The 20,441-nt window shown below is 45.6% G+C and overlaps 1 protein-coding gene across 1 annotated transcript in view; it reads left to right on the plus strand.

The window, feature by feature from the left end:
- Positions 1-7,360: 7,360 nt before the first annotated feature.
- Positions 7,361-20,441, plus strand: part of LOC146797469 (protein SSUH2 homolog) — a 173,763-nt gene continuing 160,682 nt past the window's right edge. Inside the window, exon 1 of the mRNA XM_085627560.1 lies at positions 7,361-7,449. Within this exon, the coding sequence (XP_085483686.1) occupies positions 7,419-7,449 (31 nt within the window). The 5' untranslated portion in view covers positions 7,361-7,418. The remainder of the gene's footprint in view (positions 7,450-20,441) is intronic.

Consider the following 20,441-nt stretch of genomic DNA (forward strand, 5'->3'; position numbering starts at 1 on the left):
CCTCAAAGCGTGTAAAGAAATCCGCAACTGACTCGTCAACTTTCTGTTTACATGCAGCTAACATATTCCAGTCAATCTTTTTAGGGGGGATAATTGTCTTCAACTTAGCCACAATAGCAGCAGGGAGATCTAAAATACTCTGGGGTGGTTTCTGCGCGGGCTTCCGCTCTCTATCCTCATCCTCAAGCTCAGACCACCGGGCCTTGAAGGCAACTGTATCATCTACCTTTCGGACAGATCTCCACATATCCGGTGGTAGAATAAGGCCAAAGAACAGGTCTATATCTGCTAAAGTCATAACGCAAGAATTCAAGGCCCCCTCGACTTCTTCGTAGAAGGCCGCTGGATTCTTGCGGGGGTCAGGCAACGCATTCTTTAATGCCATAACATCAGCTCTATGCCACGGAGTATAAACCCAATTATACACAAAATATCCCTTAGCATCGGCGGAGGTAACGTCCGAGCTAGTCCCCGCTCCTTTAGGAGGAACATACAAAGGCGCCGCCTCTCGCATTGGTTTAGCATGCACCATGACATCCTTATCTGACTGGGAGGTGGATGGGTCGGCTTCTGCTGTACACGAATCCAACTGCTTCTCCTCCCCTACTCGTTGGCGCGCTTTTTCTTTAAGGGCCAGCACCGCGTCCCGCAAGGCGAACAGCCGCCGAGCCGTATCAGGAGCCTTAGGGGGAGAGAAAACACCATCATGCAATGCTTTAGCATCCGATGTCACTTCTTCAGGCTCAAAGACACTAGAATATTTCCGGAAAGCAGCAATCACTTCCTCAGCGAAATGACTCAGAAAATACAATCTCTCTCTATCCTGCCACGACCCCCAAGTATGGAACAAGTCATCCATGGACACCTTGCCCTTAAGTGCACGGAAGGAAAGTTGCCGAAGCTCAGCCATATGCTCAGCCGGTAACATGGACCGCGTATCCACCTTACCCGGACCCGGGACAGAATCTTGTGGCCTCGGAGCAGATGCGCCGACATAAGGGGGCGGAGAACGATCTAGTAAATAAAAATCATCATCAAGATTATTAAGGACAGGATAAAGTGGCTGCCGAACAGCATATTGGCCCGAGACTTGCAGTCTACGCTCTTTCTCTTGTCTTTCTGTCTGTTCTCTATCCTCCCGACGCTTCGCTTCCTGTGCTCGCACATGATCATTCTTCTGTTGTTCTTTGTCAAACAGCGCTTTCTCACGCTTCTCTCGCCCACGCACTTCCTTCACCCACAACCGCACACACTCAAACATATCCTGACGAGCACGCCGCTTACACATACACTGTTCCACATACTCAATCTTACGTATATCAAACGATCCATACAGAGGCCATCGCAACTCAGGATCTTTTTTAGTATATTTCCTCCATACTGTGCTGTACATTATGGAAGAAAGACCATGCTTCACATACATATCCCTATTAGGAGTCCCCTCCGGGGGAGCTGGAGCAGATTCCTCGAGGTTCAACCGGTTTCCAAAGCAGCAACACCACTTACGGAGTGCGCTAAAAGCAGGCATGCTCAGAAATAATGCAAAATATGCAATATTATAGAGAAAATGGCACTTAATCGTTGCGCCGTTCAAAGTTACACAGCTCCGGAGAAATCTCTCCACATTACCTGCCTATATGTGTTGCAACGCATATATGTTCACAAAGACAAATACAGAATATGACTAGTCATCACAAATCAAACTCAAATAGCCAGATCAGGCTTCAAAACTCGGAGCAAGTACCGTACACCGGTTCTTACCAATCAAGAGTCCAGATTCCAACTGCCAAGCTCCAAAATCGCCCAAACGGCTTTCACGGCAGAACCGACAGAAGAGGTCTCAGTCGAGGACCGGCGCCACCCAGACGGTCAGCTCGGAAGGGAAGGAAGAAAAACCTCGGGATGCCAGGGCTAAGACGCCGCTGGCAGTGATCACGTCCCCGGCCAAACTCCTCACCTTCGTCGCGACCAGTCCTTCGAGCATCCGAGTCGCCGATGAGCCCCACGTGACGGGCGCCAATTGATGAATACAGGCCCCAGCTAGGCCCGCAGGACACAAGGGTTCGCTCTCCTGTAATGGAATCTATAAGGAAGTTGGCACGGAAACTGCAAAGTACAAAGACAGCATTTATTAACCCTTAAGGGTGGTCCTACAATCCACACAACACTCTTCAGTATTGCATAGAGTAGCACAAAGAACTTGCGTACATGGTCCCCTTTTATACACAATAGAGGGGCACATAAGTGGGTGGATACAACATGAGGCCGAAGAACATTACCATTTATGGTCATTTTTCGATACTGAATCAATACGTGGGCGGAGCTAACACACTCCTTGAGCCCGCGAAAACATGGTCAAGCAAGGCTAACTGATAACAGATGTGGTCAAGTCTGGACATGCGCCAGATGGACAAAGGAGCTATTTATAGACTGTTACAGGCAGATTACAAGAGCAACTAACACAGAGGTTGGACTCTTCTCGTGGGGAACACGTGGAAGCATGACAATACAAAATGGAGTCCGGACTTCAGTCAACATAACAGAGGAAACATGCTCAAAAGGGGCAGAGAATTAATGCCTTTAGTAAATGCTTAATCACATTGCTGTTTTAATTTACAACAGGAAGGCATTCCATTGGAGTTGCATGGGTGTTCCCATGCAACGCCCACGGTTTTTGATGCCTTCCCAGATTTACTAAAACTTGTAATGCACAAAATCTTACACCTTACCAGGGGAGGCCTAACAAAGAGAAATATCTTTATTTTTCCTTGATTCTTCCTCTTTTTATGTGTGCTGCATTCTGCAGCATAAATAGAAAGAGGAATATGCCCCTTTGTGCACAAAAACTATCCTGCATGCAATGTAGGCACCATTGCACCATAGTGCATGGGTACCTGGTTGGCGCTAGGCAGCCATAAGGGCGCCACTGAAGGGATAAGGACAGGAATGTGCCGTATTGCCTTAAATACGGTGCTTTCCTGCCCTTTCTCTGTCATGCAGTGCAGCGCAACAAGGTGACTTGATGTACTACACCACGTGACTTCCTCATAAATTAGGCCCCTAGTGTGCATGTGAGTAAAGCTTGAGAACATGCTTAAATTTAAGGAAAGGCAAACTCGATTCAACCACCCTAGAAAAGTCTGTTGGAAATCATTTATTTCTTTCGATGTTGCAATCCCTGGCAACATTTTAAATGATTATGGGGCACATGCATCAAGGTAATCATTTGCCAAATAGCGAATATTAGGAATTTTTTATTTAGTAATCGTAAATGCATGAAGGATTCGCAAATATTTTTGCAAATCCTTAATGTTCCCTAACAGCGAATCGCAAATTGCGATTCGCTATTAGGGAATGCATTCCCATTCATTCCTATGGGCCTATAGGAATGGGAATGCATTCGCAATTTGCGATTACCAAATTGGTAATCACAAATTGCGAATGCAATTGAAAGGATGCAAGTGGGCCTAAGGTCCCCCCGATGCACCCCCGAAAAAGGTAAGTGTGCACATGTGGCATGTGTGTGCACCACATGGCACTTTGAAAAATGCACTTTTGTGCATTTTTCAAAGGATTCACAAATTACCATCAACTTGAAATTGATGGTAATTTGCGATTCCTAAACGCAAAGTCGCATTTTAGAAACGCTACATGCATTGCATTTAGGGAATTGCAAATTGCGATTCCAAAAATGCATTCGCAAATTAGATAATCGAAAAAATTTCTATTACCTCTTTTGTGAATGCAATGACTTTGATGCATCAGAAAAGGCATTTGACCGTTTGTGACCAGTAAAATGCTTGATGCATGTGCCCCTATATGTGTTCAAGAAGACAATAGCCACTTGAGCCAAAGAGTTCTTCTGGCAGATGCTTGTTCTGGATAAAGTGCGGATTCAATAAAGAATAACTACAATGTGCCAAATGTCTTTTTCGGTCATAAACAAATGGGCAGACATTTTCTAAAATCCCAAAGGAAAAGCGATGATGACGTGTTTGTCAAAAACAACACACCCAGTGCTTAATTTGTAAAAGAATAAGTGCCCAATCCCAAAGATTTGCTGAGAAACCTGCCTCTGCACACTGCCAAATATTGGGATTATGTAGTCTTGATTCACCTCATGCCTCCTTCATCCACCATTATACTCTTCCTGCTCCTCTATCCCACTCCTGCACGTTCTTTTTTAAAATCTCTGTTGTCTGTCATGTCACTATTTTCCATTCCTTCTTTTTCTAGGTCGAAGTCTGATCATGTAAAATAAGTACTGGTCACCAAAAATAAGTGCTGGTGGACCCCACCTGCAACCACCAGTTAAGAGTAAGCACTTTAGTTATAGTGGTTTGGGCAATTTTAAAATAACCTTTTAAAAGGCAATGGAAAATCCTCCAATTTTGAAAAAGTGTTCAAACTGGAGGTACCATTCGCTCTGATAGGACATTCTAATGGCGCAAAAGTTTTTTGAGTGTTCAAAGAGTTTGTACGTGGAAATTATAATCTAGCCTAACAGTACCTATCCCTTTTATTAGTTTAATGGCAAATATTGGGGTTACTCATCTACATTACCTGGCTGGGGTACACGATAGATGGAATGCTTGAAATAATCTCAGCCACTGGTAATCCCACTAGTCCTCATCCTAGTCCATTGTTTTTTTGCACAGCATACCAAAGTGATTACCAGTGACTGACATTAATTCAAGCATTCCATCCATCACTTTTTGAATTTTTGAATACTTTAGTGTGTTGCCCTGAGTCGAATGGGTATTGCCAAACATGGGGCCAGTGACCACTGTGTCACTTGCACCAAATTATATCTGGACGATGAACTCTAACTAGGATCAAACCGGGCCTGGGTTGCTTCTGTTCCAGTTCAAGGAGAACCTGTCCCCGCAGTATGAGTTGCACTGTTCAAATTGGAGCAGGGCCAAGACTGATCAGCATATGGCTGGGTACAAACTATGGAAGCATGTTGTGCAAAATAATGATGGATTGTGATGCGGCCCGAGTGATTACCAGTGGCTGAGATTAATTCAACTGCTGGCCATAACATGTGCACATGTAACAGAAGACAAAAATGAGCAAGTGCATCTTCATACACAACTCTCCCAAATCCTAGAATCAGAACTTTGCATTGGCAAGCAACGTGGGCTGGTGTTGTCAATGCAAAGATCTCTGGGCAGTGAAGTCCGGAATCTGTATATAGGAAGGTTGCATCAGCAGTCAGATGCCGGTCCAGTGTTGGCCTAGGTAAACTTGGGGACGGATCTTTCAAGCATGAAGAACCAAGAACCTCTGTTTTTTCACCTTGAGTCCAGTTCTTGCAGTTTTGGTGTTGAAAGAGTACACTCTAACACTAGCCAAGGGTCCAGAACCTGGAGGGCCACCTCTTGGGGGTTAGACCTCACTCCAGCACAGGCAAGTAGCCAGCTTCAGGCAGTCGAGTTGGTACTGGTCAGCTGGGCAATTGCAAGTAAAGGCATCTGGAAGCTTATTGTGTCCGTGTTGCTCAAACAGTAGGTGAGCCATCTAACCTTTGGCGCCAGTTTTGGCACCCTGGGTTTAAAGGAAGCAGGTCCAGACTTCCATTTGGCTTCAGACAGCAGGGCAGTTTTCCTTTTGAGTCTCCACAGGGTGCTATTTTATACCCAGTGCCAGCCTGTTTGTAGAGGGTTCACTCTCTTTGTCCAACCCTAAACTGGTCCTGGTCACATCTACTCCTTTCCCTGAGTTTGGCTCTAATCTGTCAGGGTAACAAAGGGCAGGCAGGCCTAGGTGTGGGCGGCACTTACCAATGACAGGACAGGCACCTCAGGCTACCCTTTGAACCCCCCTCAACCAGTAACCCAATTTTTTACAGAGAGCACAAACAGCATACCACTGGTTAAAACTTGTCCTAAAAGCCAACAAAAATGGGTTCTTCAGAAATGTGGGGCGAACCTGCAGAAAGGGCACGGTCCAACATGCCTCCACAGAAGAGAGAGACCAAAACAAGCAAACTGATGGAATGTCCTAATTGAGGACAGCTGAGTGTTCAAAGGATCCTTTAAGTTTAGACTCATGAGGTGTGTGCCTTATGGGCAGAGGCTTGTTCTTAAAAATGTAAGACTTTTCTGCAAAAAGAGTAGCAGGAGAAGGAGATAGCGGAGGGTCAAATGATATCATAACTTAGGTAGTTTACAATGTCACTTAGACTGCAGGAAACGCCCAGAACCTATCAGCAAGTTAGCGCTCTCATACTAAGTTTACAATAACCCTGTTCCTTCTTGTTTTTCTGGCCTATATTTTCTTCTTGAGGTGCCCTTTCTCCCTATATGAGATACTATAGATGATAGCAGGAAGGAGCCGTATGGAGCCAGTTGCTTGAATTTCTGTAAAATACAGGAGGCTCAGAATCGAAAGATTAGACAATAAACGTGATGTTAATGCCCATGATGTAGCCATAGATAGACCTAGCTGATGTATGCCTCAAAGGTGACAGTCGATTTGGAGTATTTGATCCCTGGCATGCGCTTTGATACCCTGGCGCATGCCTTGTTACGGATGTTGTTAGGAGGCATGATAGCAGTGACCAGAACAGAACATAAACATGGCAGTAGGAGGCCTGGGACCTCATTTATGTAAACTGTTGCATCACTCTGTCGGTGCAAAAGTCATGCATTGCTGGAGTTGTGTCGCAAGCGTTGCATGCATGGGATAGGCCTGTGCTTATGGCACTGCACCACCCTTGTGTCTGTCATGAGGCAGGCGTAAGGTTTTGACGCATTGGCGTCCTTGAAGTGTCGCAGTGAAATCTGATAGATTTCAGTGCAACACTTCTTCAAGGCTTTCTTGTAGGGGAACGCCCACCCTGCATACATTATATCTGACGTAGGCATTGTTTATGCCGCTGCTGCATCGTGAAAAGTAACGCAACGGCGGCGCAAAAGTGTTGCAAGGCAATCATAAGTAAGGCCCTTGGTTCTTTTCTGTGCTTTCTGCTCTTTGCCCTTCCACTAGCCTCTAAGCAGAGGCCGCTCAAGGAGTAAGGGTTGGGTAAGGTCAACTCCGTAATGTCATCAGAGGTGAAACACGCATGGTCAGTTGCAGTCTGATAGCAGGGAGATGGCGTTCGTAACATGAGGAGGGGGGAGAAAAGTTTTCTTTCAGATTGACTGACGAGTAAGAAAGGATTTTACTGTGCGCCCTCTTCAATGCCTCATCCCTGCAAATACAAAAACAATCTAGTAAGCACCTCCTTCTAGCTTCAGACTTCTGCTCGCCCCCACCTGCTCCTGGATTTCCTCTCGAGATGGGAGGGGTTTCTTGACCCTATTCAGACCCTGCATCCTCTTTAAACACACAGACTCTTCCAGGGAACAATAGAGTCACTTCGGATCCTGTCAGTGAGGACTGCAGCCTGCGCTGCCAGCTCGGACTGTGCCATGGACCCGGACATTCTGAGCGATGACACCAGTGAGTAGCCTTGCAGAGGGGTCATTGCACCATGGATGGTGCCGCGGTGTGCGCGTGCAGCATCCTGGCCCATTAACATGGTCTGGCAGAGATCTGCTCGCTTAACTCTTAACGGGACGTAAACATGCAATGCTCTGGTGTTCTGCAATTATTGGGTGCCTTGGAGAGAGGTTCAGCGGCTCTGATCGATAGCAGCACCAGCTTCCCTGCTGTGTGATTTTATCATTTCACTTACAGTGTTGACAAAGTGTCTTTTGCTTTTAGAGCCAGTCGCAAATATTTGTATATAAAAGGGGGTGTGTGTTTGAGAATTAGGTGTGGCGTTTTGTATCATTCCACAGTTCTCAGGTTGAAATCTGACTGCATCTCACAGCCATCCTGTGGGACTGGGGACGTTGCCTCAGCTCGCTGAAGGGTAATGTAACATTACTAATTGTTGTGTGCATTCATAAACTAATACCCATATGTATATTACAATTCAGTCTGGTGTTTTAGTCAATTACTTTTGCATAGATATCTACTGCCTACATGTCACTGAGGTGGTTTTCTGCCTTTCCTGTATTTTTTAAACAATTTCCCTAAGACTTGAACTCTCCATTTCCTATTATTACTATGGACTTACAATTCCCAGCATACATTGCAATGTTTACTAGTGAACCAGAACTGTCTGAAAGTCATTCTTCTGACATGGGTCTGTGAACAGCTATTCCTTGTGTCATTGGCTGCTGCAGGAGTTCAGGCTGTCTTGAAACTTGAGTTTGTTCTGTTTCACATTATGAATCCTGACGAATGTCATTTATGCATGCCAAAGAATATGAATTTCTGGGATTGCAGTTGTTTCTGCATGCAGTGCTAGGCTTCAGGAATAGAGTATTTATTGCTGCTTCACTCTATTCTTTCATCGAGGTGACATGCTCCAAGGGTGAGGCAAAAACAAAGATATGGAGGAAAGTCATCCAATAAAGAACAGGGAACTGAGATAGACAAGAAATCCAACAGTTCGTGAGCAAGCTGGTGACCAAACCCCCACCCTATGTGGTCTTGACGTTCTACCTAGCAAGATCTCAAAAAGGACTATAAAAACGTCTGATGCCCAACATGAGACTACTTCGGACCTCTCTGACATCACCTACTTTACAGACTTGCCTCCCCTATTGGACAGCACCAGGTGCTGCTGGACTTCACCCTGTACCCCTTTTTTTAACCTAAGCTTGTGTCGTATAATACACCCTGTCCTGTATCGCTGAACTGTGTATCACTTAGTGCTTATTCGGAAGGTCCATTGACCCCTGATGCACATCACTATTTGCTCTCATAAGGCATTCACACACATCACCTGTGAGCCACATCACCCAGTGCTCCTATGAAATGCACTGAGTCCTCCACTGGTGCCCATCCCCTCTGCTGTCCTTTTGCATATCACTCTATGCTCCTTCACTGTGCACCATCCTATATCCCCTCATACATTTTACCTACTGACTCATGCTGCACATTGTCTGATGGTCTGTGCATGACTGCTGGCATATCTACCACACACTGTGAAATGTGAGGTGTGCTACTCAGTCTAATGAGTGCATGCTCTATGTGTACAAGAGTGTTAAGTGCCACTATGTGTGGGCACTAAGTAAAGGCCAAACCTGCTTGCTTTTGTCTAAACGTGTCCATTCAACAGATACATTTGGAATTCAACAGATGACAACCACCAGGTCAGAAGTACATTGCACACACCTTTTGCGTTGTGTTTGCATCACAAAGCAACACGAACCTGCGTAAAATGTTTCTGTTGGATTTACTTTCAAGATCATAAATTGGTTTGCACGAGAAAGTTGCCTGAAAGTGACGTGAAGCGGGCACATCACTGTTTTTCATCACTCTGCATCAAGGGGGAGTTCCATGGGTGTTATATGTGTGTTCCCATGCAACCACCCAAGGCTTTTGGTGCAAACTCTTTCTACTAACAATAGTAAACAAGGTTTTGCACTGACAATGACAGTACCTTTGAAGCTCCTAACTTTACCCACTTTGCGTGTGTGCTGCAGAAGTGGGAAAAGTTTTAAAGTTAGTCTAAGCATTGTATTTTATACTGGAAGGCTAACCTTCCTGTACAATACCTATGCTAGACTCATGCAGATGCCTTTGCACTAAGGTGGAAAGGTGTGTGCGTGGTGACGGGGAGCCTAGTTGGGAAGGATAATGTCATTTTTCTGTGATATGGCACTTTTCTGCTCTCTCCTTGTCACGCAGCACAGCGCAGAGACTTTGGTTGCTCCACTATGTTGAGTGACCGATAGATCTGGGCCTCAGATGCATAAATAGCACTCCTGGTTTTGTTTGTTAAATCATAAGGGGAATTTAATTTGGAGTATATGATCAATTTATACTGGAATGTTTTTGTTCTGCACTAGAAACCAGCTTTCTGAATAAAACCATGATTTCTGAAACAGGAACATTCAGAGCTCACGAGGGCTTCTTACATTAATTTTCAAGTCCGGATAGGTTAGAACATACCTGTAAAGCGACCCCGACCCAGATTTTTTAAAGATTTTGCATTGGATTTGCATCGCTTTTTTGTCGCACACCTGACACAAAATGCTTTGTGGCATTTAAAATGCAACGTAAATAGTTATTTGCATTATCTTTCATTATTTTGCATTCCTGTGCATCTCCCATCAATTTTTATGCAAACCCATATCTACAAAGACTACGGGTTTGCGTCCAAATGAGCTTGAGCCCAATACCCCTGAGGCTGGCGTAATGAGGAGAAATATATTTATGCATCCTTATTATTAAATCTTTGCATATGTGCTGCAGTCAGTGGCACACATACACATAGGAAATAGCCTGAAAGCATAGTAACTACCTTGACCTTAATGCAGACACCCATGCATTGCCGCACAATGGTGCCTGCTTTGGTGCGAGGTAGCCATATGTGCGCCAGGGCATGGAGAGAGCAGAACAGTTCTGCTCTCTCGCAGTCACACAATGCAGTATCTTCACCTGCTGCACTGGGTTGCGTGAACTGTTTGAAAATGTGCCCCCTTCTATCACAAGAGTGACTTTCATCACAAAGCATACTGGTACTTGTAGGCCCATATTCATAACCATCAAAGTGAAACAGGAAGTCACAGTAAGCTTATAGTTAAAGGCTGAAAAACAAGAGCTTGCTGTAAGTGGCTCTTAATGAGTTGGATCACTTACCAGCTATGGTAGAAGGAGTTTTGAAGGCACCTCAATTTCGCTAAAGCTTCCCTTTAAAGTTGCGACATGTTATAAAAAGTGGTTTAAACATTAAAGTGAAATTTCATTGGACTTGTTTATAGTCCCATGAGTTATTCTATATTAATATATAATTGCCTAACTGTGTCTGAAGGGTTCCATTGGTATTTTGATTACGGACTACACGTTTATTGTTCGTTCTACTGGCCGTGTATATGGATCAAATAAAAACTATGGGCCCGATTCACAGAACTAACTTAAGACAAAATCCTAAACTTACTACCATTTTGGTATTCACGGAAGGCACTTACTCATTTTGGTATTCACAGAAGGCACTTACTCATTTTGGTATTCACAGAAGGCACTTACTCATTTTGGTATTCACAGAAGGCACTTACTCATCAATGAATCTTGAATATTGAATATCTGTGAATACCAAAATGAGTAAGTTACTCAAAATGAGTAAGTTAGTTCTGTGAATCATGCCCTATGTGTAATATGTCAAAATGAATTTCCATCCCCCCACACTGGTCACGAGAGCACATTAGTCCTCATTCAGGTTTAAATATCCCTTTGTATCTGTGTCACCATGTAAAATCTGATCTCGAGACGACAGGATGAGAAGCCTGTGACATCTGAATTTAGGAACTGGGTTTGTGGTCTGTAGGACTTGTTAAATTGGTTGATCAAAATCCATGGTACAAAGCGCCACCAACATCATTATCACCATATTTATAATTTGAATAGGGAATTCTTCCATAGGTATTATAGAGTTTGTGTCAATCTAAAATGTTCATTTGAAGCCCAAACAAAAATAACAGGTGCAATACTCCAACACCTCCCCCACCCCACAAAGCCCCTGGCCTTCACCACCCCTGAAACACATTTGTGCTGGGTACCTTCAAAGTTTTTGTGCCCAATATTTACAGTGGCACATGAATGGCATTTGCATTTGTTCTGTATGGATTAATTCTGTATATTTTGCTGGCTATTACCAATTGTCAATCAGTGCTCTGCTCTAAATTGGCGATAGTGCATTAATGTGTGCACATAGCAAGTGAGAAGAATGTTGCACTTTCACCAGGGTCTAAATTACCTATTAAACATGCCCCACTCTTTTGAGAATAGCCTTCTAGTGAGATCTGAGACGGTTCTATGGAGGCACATTTTCAGATCCCAAAAAGATTGCCAATATTAAAGAACTAATAAGTGGGTACTTAGACACATTTTAACTTGAAGCACACCTGCTGCCAGCTTACCTCTGATCATGTGTGAAATTTTTGCCAAACCTCAGCATTCTAACTAATATCGACTTACATTCTGGAACTTGTAGTTTTACCTTTCCTAGAAAATAGGGCTCAATAGATGTCGGGTAGTGTGGGTAGGTTCTGTAACAAGCTGGGTAAGGCTGAAGTTTCTGTGATTTTCTAGAAGGGTCATAGAGCTTGTGTTGGTGCGGTCATCGAGGTGAAAGTTAAGATCTCCAAAGAGGGTGATGGTGCTGGTTTTGATGAAGGGTGCTACGAAGTCCGTGACGTGCTGTGTTTTATATCCTTTTTAGTTTCACAAAAAGGTCTGAAAACACTTTTTCAATAAAGCCTTCATCTGCAATGATCTTCTTCCTGAGTTCATGTTTTTCACAGGTCATTTGGAGAATCTGCTATCGGGAGACCGTATAGATAAACGATGTGACCGCTATCTTAGTGGAGCGGACCTCAATTGTGGAGCAAAAACGTTCTTTCGAATTCATGCATGTAAATGCTGCTTCCATGCCCAGGAGCAAGGGTACCACAATCTTCCTCAGAAAATGTGAAAGTATATAGATGGACTGTATACCTTTTATAGAAATTATTAACACATATTTACAACCAGGTAAAATGATTGGAAAGTGTCAACCAAGTAATACTTAACATACATTGAAGTAAGAGCAACTGGATTCTAATGAGCATGAACTCTTCATGTAAAAGTCTACTTTTAATGACTTTTATCCCACAAGTCAAACTTTTCCTTGTAGAAAAAACTTCATGTAATGCGAAAAGTTTGAAAGAAAATGTTATACTGCTTTTGCAGAGGAATCTTCATAACCTCTCACATTGCATGGTCCAGAATACAAGATAAGTAGATTTAGGTGTGGAATGCTGTGTGGCCCGAAATAATGTTTCTGGCTGGTAATGCCAGACCTAAATCTGGCTATTATGAGTTAATCTCCTAGGAATGGGGAATAATCCTGCAGATGCGTTTTTCAGGGTCTTATTTCTCACAGAATATGTAGTTCTGTGGGAATTAACACTCCAATATACCATCTATACTAAGATTTGACTGTAGGCAGGAGAGGGAACACCGGCACAAAGGCAGGAGTGTCTATGGGCTGGTAAGGGGAACTGTTCTGTGTAGCCCATATGCCTTTCGAGGGGGGCAGACCGGGACTGGTGATGGGCTGTTTTTACAATGCAACCGTGATCAAGGCGTGTGGCATGCCGAAACACTGTGGGTTACTCGACTATGCTAACAATAAATTCATCCAAGTAAATTACTAGCTGTTATCATCTATGGAGGTGAGTGCACGTATTCGAGCACTTTGTACGCTCAGTCTGTGGAACTTTATACGTTCAGGGTCCCTCATACCCTGACATGCACCGGTGCCGTATATATGAGGGAATATATTTTTTAAGGGTTTAGGGTCATTTTAGGGTTTAGGGTGGGTATGGGTTTGGGGATGGCAAGGGTAATTTTATTGTTTAGGGTGGGTATGGGTTTTGGGGTGGCAAAGGTAATTTTAGGGTTTAGGGTGGGTATGGGGTTTTGGGTGGCAAGGGTAAATTTAGGGTTTAATGTTGGGATGGGTTTTGCAGTGGCATGGGTAATTTTAGGGTTTATGGTGGGTATGGGTTTTGGATGCCATGGGTAATTATAGTCTTTAGGGTGGGTATGGGTTTTGAGATGAGATGGCAAAGGTAATTTTAGGGTTTAGGGGTGGCAAGGTTTTTTGTGTTGAGTTTAGGGTGCTTATGGGTTTTGGGGTGGCAATGGTAATTTTGGAGGTTAGTGTGGCTATGGGTTTTTGGGTGACAATGGCAATTTTAGGGCTTAGGGTGGGTATGGGTTTTTGGGTGGCAAGGGAAATTTACGGTTTAGGTTGGGTATGGGTTTTGGGATGGCAAGGGTCATTTTAGGGTTTAGCGTGGTTATGGGTTCTTGGGTGGCAAGCGCATTTTTAGGGTTTAGAGTGGGTATGGGTTTGGGGAGTGTTGGAAGACGAGGCAGTATCTGTGAGGCCTGCACAAATAACTTGACTACATTTGTCCTTCACTGGTAACCAAACACCCAATTGGAGCGCCTGACTCTCAGAGGGTAGCGTTGCAGAGCAGTCTGAGGCTTACTCAAGGGAGGTGGTGTAGGCTAGTAATCGCCATTACAGGTGCGCAACAATAACACTCAATAATTGATTGTCCAGTCTGTACTTTGCTTTATAAAAGTAAGAGTACATTTATTAAACAAACACACTACTCAATACTATGCACCATATTACAAATATACATAAACTGTTGAAATTACTTTGTGACATTACATAACATCTCCACCCCTCCCGCAGGGGGGGTGGGGTCTAGCACCACCACTTCCATGTATGCACATTATCTTGCCCCCAAATGCAGTTAGTTGAACCTAACCTGCACACTGGCATCATCCCAGCGGCGACCCACCCGGGTACCTCAACAAGCATTTAAAATAGGTACACCTGCCCTGGTGACACACAACCCTGACTGAGCATTTCCTACTGACCATGAAGTATAAACCTCTACATCTTAAGGGCTAACAGTCTGGGTTCTTCACCTAGGCGCAGCAGCAAGAACACATGTTTAAGCATCACTTTAGAATGACAGTACTCATCACATTTGTTGGACATTAGAATGTGTTGCAAATTAAGCCCCTAAAGGCATCACAGATGAAATCACAGGATTAAGCATTTACAGCCAGACACCCTAGCAGGAATGCATTAGAATGTGTTGCAATTACAGCCCCTAAAGGCATCACAGATGAAATCACAGGATTAAGCATTTACAGCCAGATACCCTAGCAGGAATGTCTGGCAACATAACCCCACTTTGCTTATGACATCACCTTACACATGTATTTCACCTTACACATGTGACCTTCAGTCCCTCTGAAAGAAATAACATTAGTAAATGCACTCAGGGTGCACTTAAACCTCTTCACCTCCAGGGGATGCCTTTCTCCAGACATCCCCAACTCAGTCCTTCGCTCCTTTGGTGCACTTTTCAAAACACCCCCATCTGTAGAACAAAAGTTCCAGCTCAAGACGTGTTAAAATGCATGCTGAGCCCTTGAGGGGTTAATCTTTTCAAGTCCCCATGAGACTTAGGGAGGGGCTTTCATTTTCATGCTGGGGGAGACTGCGTTGCTCCTGCAGCTCCCCCTGCACCTTTGCACACATGTGGTGGTGACCCCGTTCTCCTGGGGCCACCACAAGCAGAGAAAACGCTGACTTTTCCTCGTAAGCCGGTCCGGGCCAGCAAGGCATTATGGGCGCTCTCGCATATTTGAGCAGCGGTTCCCCGCTGCTCCGGGGAAAGCCGCGATGAGGGCCTCCGGGCACGTCTGCCTACCGTTGGAGGGTCCAGTCCCACCCAGACCCCCAGGTGAGTGAGACGGCTCAGGGAGCCCCCCCCCTCCAGCTGCTAATGCTGATTATCGGGGACTCGATCCCACCCGGGTCCCTTGCACCTCTTCTCTTTGTGTTCGGGGTCCCGGTCCCACCCGGGACCCCCGCAGGCTCTCTGTGTTGGAGGGCAGCCTGGGGAGCCCACCCCCGGCTGCCCCCGCCGGCTCCCCACTCGGCCCGCACCATCTGGGGTGGCCGCATGAGCCGGTGAGGCCATTTCAGTCTGCCCACTTCGGCGGGCAGACACGGTGCCGGCTTCCCTCCTGGCTGTTCTTCAAGGGAGTGCGACAGCACTCCCTCCGCCATTCCGAGGCCGCAGGGGAGTGCAGCAGCACTCCCCCCTCCGTCTTCTCTCTTCTTCAGGGCCTGGGGATGGGGTCCTGGGCCCCTGGCACATTTTCACGGGGAGCGGGACGGCGCTCCCCGACTTTACATCGGCCCAGCTGGCCCTCGGGGGGGAGTGCGACGGCACTCCCCTCTCCTCTGCCGGGACATCAGGACCCAGAGATGGGGTCCCGGGCTTCTGGGAACCTTCACGGTGAGCGCGACGGCGCTCCCTGGCTGGATTTCGGATAGATGGAGCACAGAGCTGGGATCCCGGGCCCCTGAGGAATTTTTAAGTGGGGGACGCGACGGCGCTCCCTGGCTTGATTTCTTCCTCGAGGGGGCCGTGACAGTGCTCCCCTCCCTCCAGTCTTGTCGGGGGCTAGGGTGGGCTCCTGGCACCCCTTGTGGGCAGCTTCACAAGGAGCGCGACGGCGCTCCCTGGCTTATCTTCTGGTGGGGGCAGCTCCCGGGTCCTGACCCACCCCAAGGGCTCATCTTAGACCGGCGGCAGAGACCACGCGCTTCATCGTCGATCGGGGCGGAGGTCAAAGGTGGCCTACCTTCTGGGGCGTATCTCAGCCCCCAGGCGCCCGATCTGGCCTCTTCTTGCTCCTGATGGTGCTCCCCAGCCACTGGGGGCACTTTCCTTCGCCCTCCTGGTCTCCAGGAGGGTGAATTCAGCTGGGAGCTGTCTTCACTGGCTCCTTGCACCAGCCTTTTGCCTGGCTCTCCTCCTGGGCCTCTCTTCTCCCTGCACAGAGGCCCCTGGCGCTTGTTCAGGATCCTGGGACAGTCAGGGGGTTCCTCCTTCCAACTGCCCATTGCACCAGGCTCCAGCACCAGTCTTCCTCAGCAGACCACACCCCAGAGAGAGCTTCTCTTCCTGTGCAAACACTTTTAAAGAATTGGGGAGCGGCTGGCAGAAAGTTTCTATTTGACCTATCACACACGGACACATCACTTTTCTGCCCCTGCTCCCTCCTTCTTGCCCAGGCCTCTGAGTTGGTTCAAGATGACGTCATCCAGGGTCTCCTGCCACATGGTCTCTGAAAGCCCCTCCCCCCCCGCTGCCTTTCCTCCAGAGAGGCCTGGTGCCTGGCCCGAGGTGTGGGCTACTGATGGATGAACCTGTAGCTCCACCCATCTTCTCTGCTTGGAGTGGAGGCCCTCGCCCTTGGAATGCTTGTTGTGCTGGGCTGGGCCTCTGAGGCCACGGCTTGGAGAGGAAGGTCATTAATTCAGCCTGGTTATGGCTGATTCAGAGAAATATAACATTTCTGGATGATCCAAAATTCACACTGGGTGCGCAAATCCAGCCGAGAAAATAAGCCTCCAGGTGGGCCAGGTCCCGGGGGCAATGTGTTATTATGAAGCGGGGGCCCACGGAGGCCGCCACAGCCCCGGGGACTGCCACCTCCCTGGGGCTAAAATATAAAAATTGTGTGGAGATGCTCCTACCCCCCAAATTGCCCCGGGGACCACCACATCCCTGGGGCAATCACAAATTAGAATACGGGGTTCCGTTGTGGACCCCTCGGGACCACCACCTCCCGGGCTATGCAAATGTCATCAGTGATGTCATTTGAGATGTCATCAGTGATGTCCAGGTCCATGTCATAAATGATGTAATATGTGACATCATCAGCAGTGCATTGCGGGGACGCGAGTTATAGTTAGCTCAACTAACTATAACGACCAAATTTCTCTGGTTTTGTACAAGTGAAATGTTCAACTAACTATAACGTCCCTGAAACCTGTGCTTTTTCAATAAATTTCTAAGTTTTTTTAAATGCTAATTTCTAACTAAAATGTCCCTGAAGTCTATGGTTTTTTCAGTGAATTTCCAAGGTTTTTTAACTGCTAATTTCTAACCATAACGTCCCTCAAACCTATGTTTTTTTTAGTGAATATATATATATATATATATATATATATATATATATATATGAGAAGTGTACTTGATCTCCCAAAGCTTGCACTTCCTTTGCAGCGGTAAGAGAGACCCGGACTCCAAAATACGTGGCAAAATAGGTTGTTTTTATTCTTTCAAGCCGTTATATGACGCGTTTCGAGCACCTCCGTGCCCTTGATCACATATATATATATATATATATATATATATATATATATATATATATATATCTCTACGGTTTATATTTGCCTGTGAAATACTTTTAATTGCTTGTAAATCCTTTACAACGTATATGCCTCTACCATTCATGCTTTTACAAAGAAATTCATTTTATACACATGCGTGGTAAAGGCATATGCGTTGTAAAAACAAGCGTTGTAAAGGTTATGTGTGGTAATGGCATTCACGTTGTAACGAAATGCCTTAGAATGGAATGGGTGGTTCCGTCAAACATCTGCAGGAAAATCTTGCCAGTTGTGATCGGGCATTTCCTAATCGTTTGACAATAAATTGTCCATTACTATCTGCATAATTTGCATTAGGTATTTCAGTTTGATCAGAAAAGTGCTGACAACATATTGCAACCTGGATAATAATGCCATACCTGCTCGAACTCGCTTTGAGAAGCTCATGAGTTTATAGGTCACGTGCATCATTTTTAGGTTGAGCCTGGTGCACTGGAAGAGGGCCTCTTGGAATCACTCAAGACTCATGCTTGTCCCACGGCCTTCAGCTTGCGGGAGCGCGCATGGTGCCATCTGTTCTGGATAATGTTTCCGGTCACTTACACTTTCGTGGGCGCTTACATTTAGCACTCAAATTTCTCTGGCGTTGAGTTTGGGGTTCTGTTCTCTAACAGGGCTTGGCTGCACCGGTCAGAATCTCCCTGTAATAGGCTCGCTACAAGCGTATGACTGCATGCAAAGCGGTTTCGCATTCCCCGGTATTTATAACCCTGAAATAAGTGGAAAGAACGAGCATGTGGTACTACGTCGGTCATGTGCAAAGGTTTGGTCCCCTGCTTGGCTTGAAACACATTCTAAAGATACCTTGCAAAACTATGCCCTTCCTTGCAAATTCCTCCTTCGTACATAAGTTACTCATAGTGCCCCGGGGAACGGCAAGCCCCCGTCTGGCACAGCAGGATCACATGCCTGCAACCAGTCATGACTGATTTTTCAAAGCGTTTATAATTTTGGAGAGTGCAGGAGCTCTGTTAATGCCCACAACTGTATGCACTTGGAAATCAAGTTTAAAAAAAAAATGCATTTTGTTTCCGCCCCGTCTGAACACAAACACTTTTACACTGTCACAGCAACCAGCTTTTAAAGCGTTCGCTTTTGTTCAATCTCCTTAGAAACACAAATCTGGCTCCCAGGCAGCAGTAACACATGCCCAAACTAGTCCTCACTCACAGCTTTAATTCATCATCCCCTTTGGTATCGCTTTGTTCACCCTAAGTTGGCAGGGTATGCCCAGACGTGGGTCCCTTGCTCACTTTGCCACTGGATTCAAGATAGCCTGGCTGACGAGGGATATGAACCCTAAACCGGTCCCAGGATGCTTGTTTCTGGTCCAGGGAAGACATGGCTTGGCAGTTCGGGCTGGACTGTTCCCATGAGGCACAGGGTCATACTGATTTGCATATGGCCATGTCTGAACTGGGGTTGTGGAGTGAGCTAAAGAATGATGATGGATTAAACCCAGATCAGTTGACTGGTGGTGAGTGTTTGATTTGCTCAAACGCTCCGTTCATCATCTCCTTTGGTATCGCTTAATTCACAGGCAGCGGCTGAAACGAGGTCAGCGTTTATCCAATCCTCTCTCGCTTCTCGGCTGCCTCACTCTCCGACTAGAAAATCTGGTGGAAATCCCTGTTGGTGTAGACGTCTTCACACCTAGTCCGTGACTTTCAATACTTCTCTCATAGACTAAAATACACCTTCTGCTTCACACTGTTACGGCACCGGATGATCACAGCTGGTGCGGGCGCCAATTGGGATCTGTTTACCCCTCCCCCAGCAGAAATGCGCACATATGTCTTTGGCACTTCACGCTTGTTTCACAGGTGTTACAGTTTTAATTTATGAATAAAAATAAGAATTTCTTTTCGCAGATTAGCTATTTGTCTTACTATAACATGCTGCTGTGTAGTCAGGGCTTAATAGAAAACATATTGTTGTACAAAGCAACAGCGGTAAAAGCATCCTATGTCAGATCTGGTAATACAATGTCACTGGTAGTTGATATTTTTTTTATCTACCTGGAAGGATGAAAAGCTGAAAGGCCCATCAGATTTCAAACCTGTGACCATAGGGTAAAACAAAGAGTCTGTCAAAGCCAATAGGTCTGGCAAAACACTTATAAGGTCCCAAAGGCGAGACCTATTTGCTATGCCAATGCTTGTTATTTGTGAATCATCTTTTATAGATCCTGATTACTGGACCACCCGTAGCGCACCTAGTTCCTCCTTTTCCTTTCCCCTCAAATTAATTGCATAGTTTTCTCTGAGTGAGACTTCACTAGAGCAGAAATGCCTAGCAAGGACTGCGAAACTAAACGTGCCCCATGCTTTTCTCGCTTGCCGTAGTCTGTTTTGGTAGCCTGCAAGTATTTTGTATGTGAATGCATTGTTTGCATACAACCAGCAAATATGGCATTGTTTGAAACAACTATGGTTAGTAGGAGAAGAAAAAAGTACTTCGAATTGTTCTATTGAGGGCTCTTTTCATAGTTTGAGGATGGAAAAGGCCAACGCTTTTGTTTACGGAGTGGGTGGACCATATGTGAAAAATATTCGAGAACTAGGATACTAACACAAACTAAAAATACTCATGGCTTGCTGTTTAATTGTTT

The sequence above is a fragment of the Triturus cristatus genome, chromosome 9 (genome assembly GCF_964204655.1).
Source record: "Triturus cristatus chromosome 9, aTriCri1.1, whole genome shotgun sequence".
Taxonomy (NCBI): domain Eukaryota; kingdom Metazoa; phylum Chordata; class Amphibia; order Caudata; family Salamandridae; genus Triturus; species Triturus cristatus.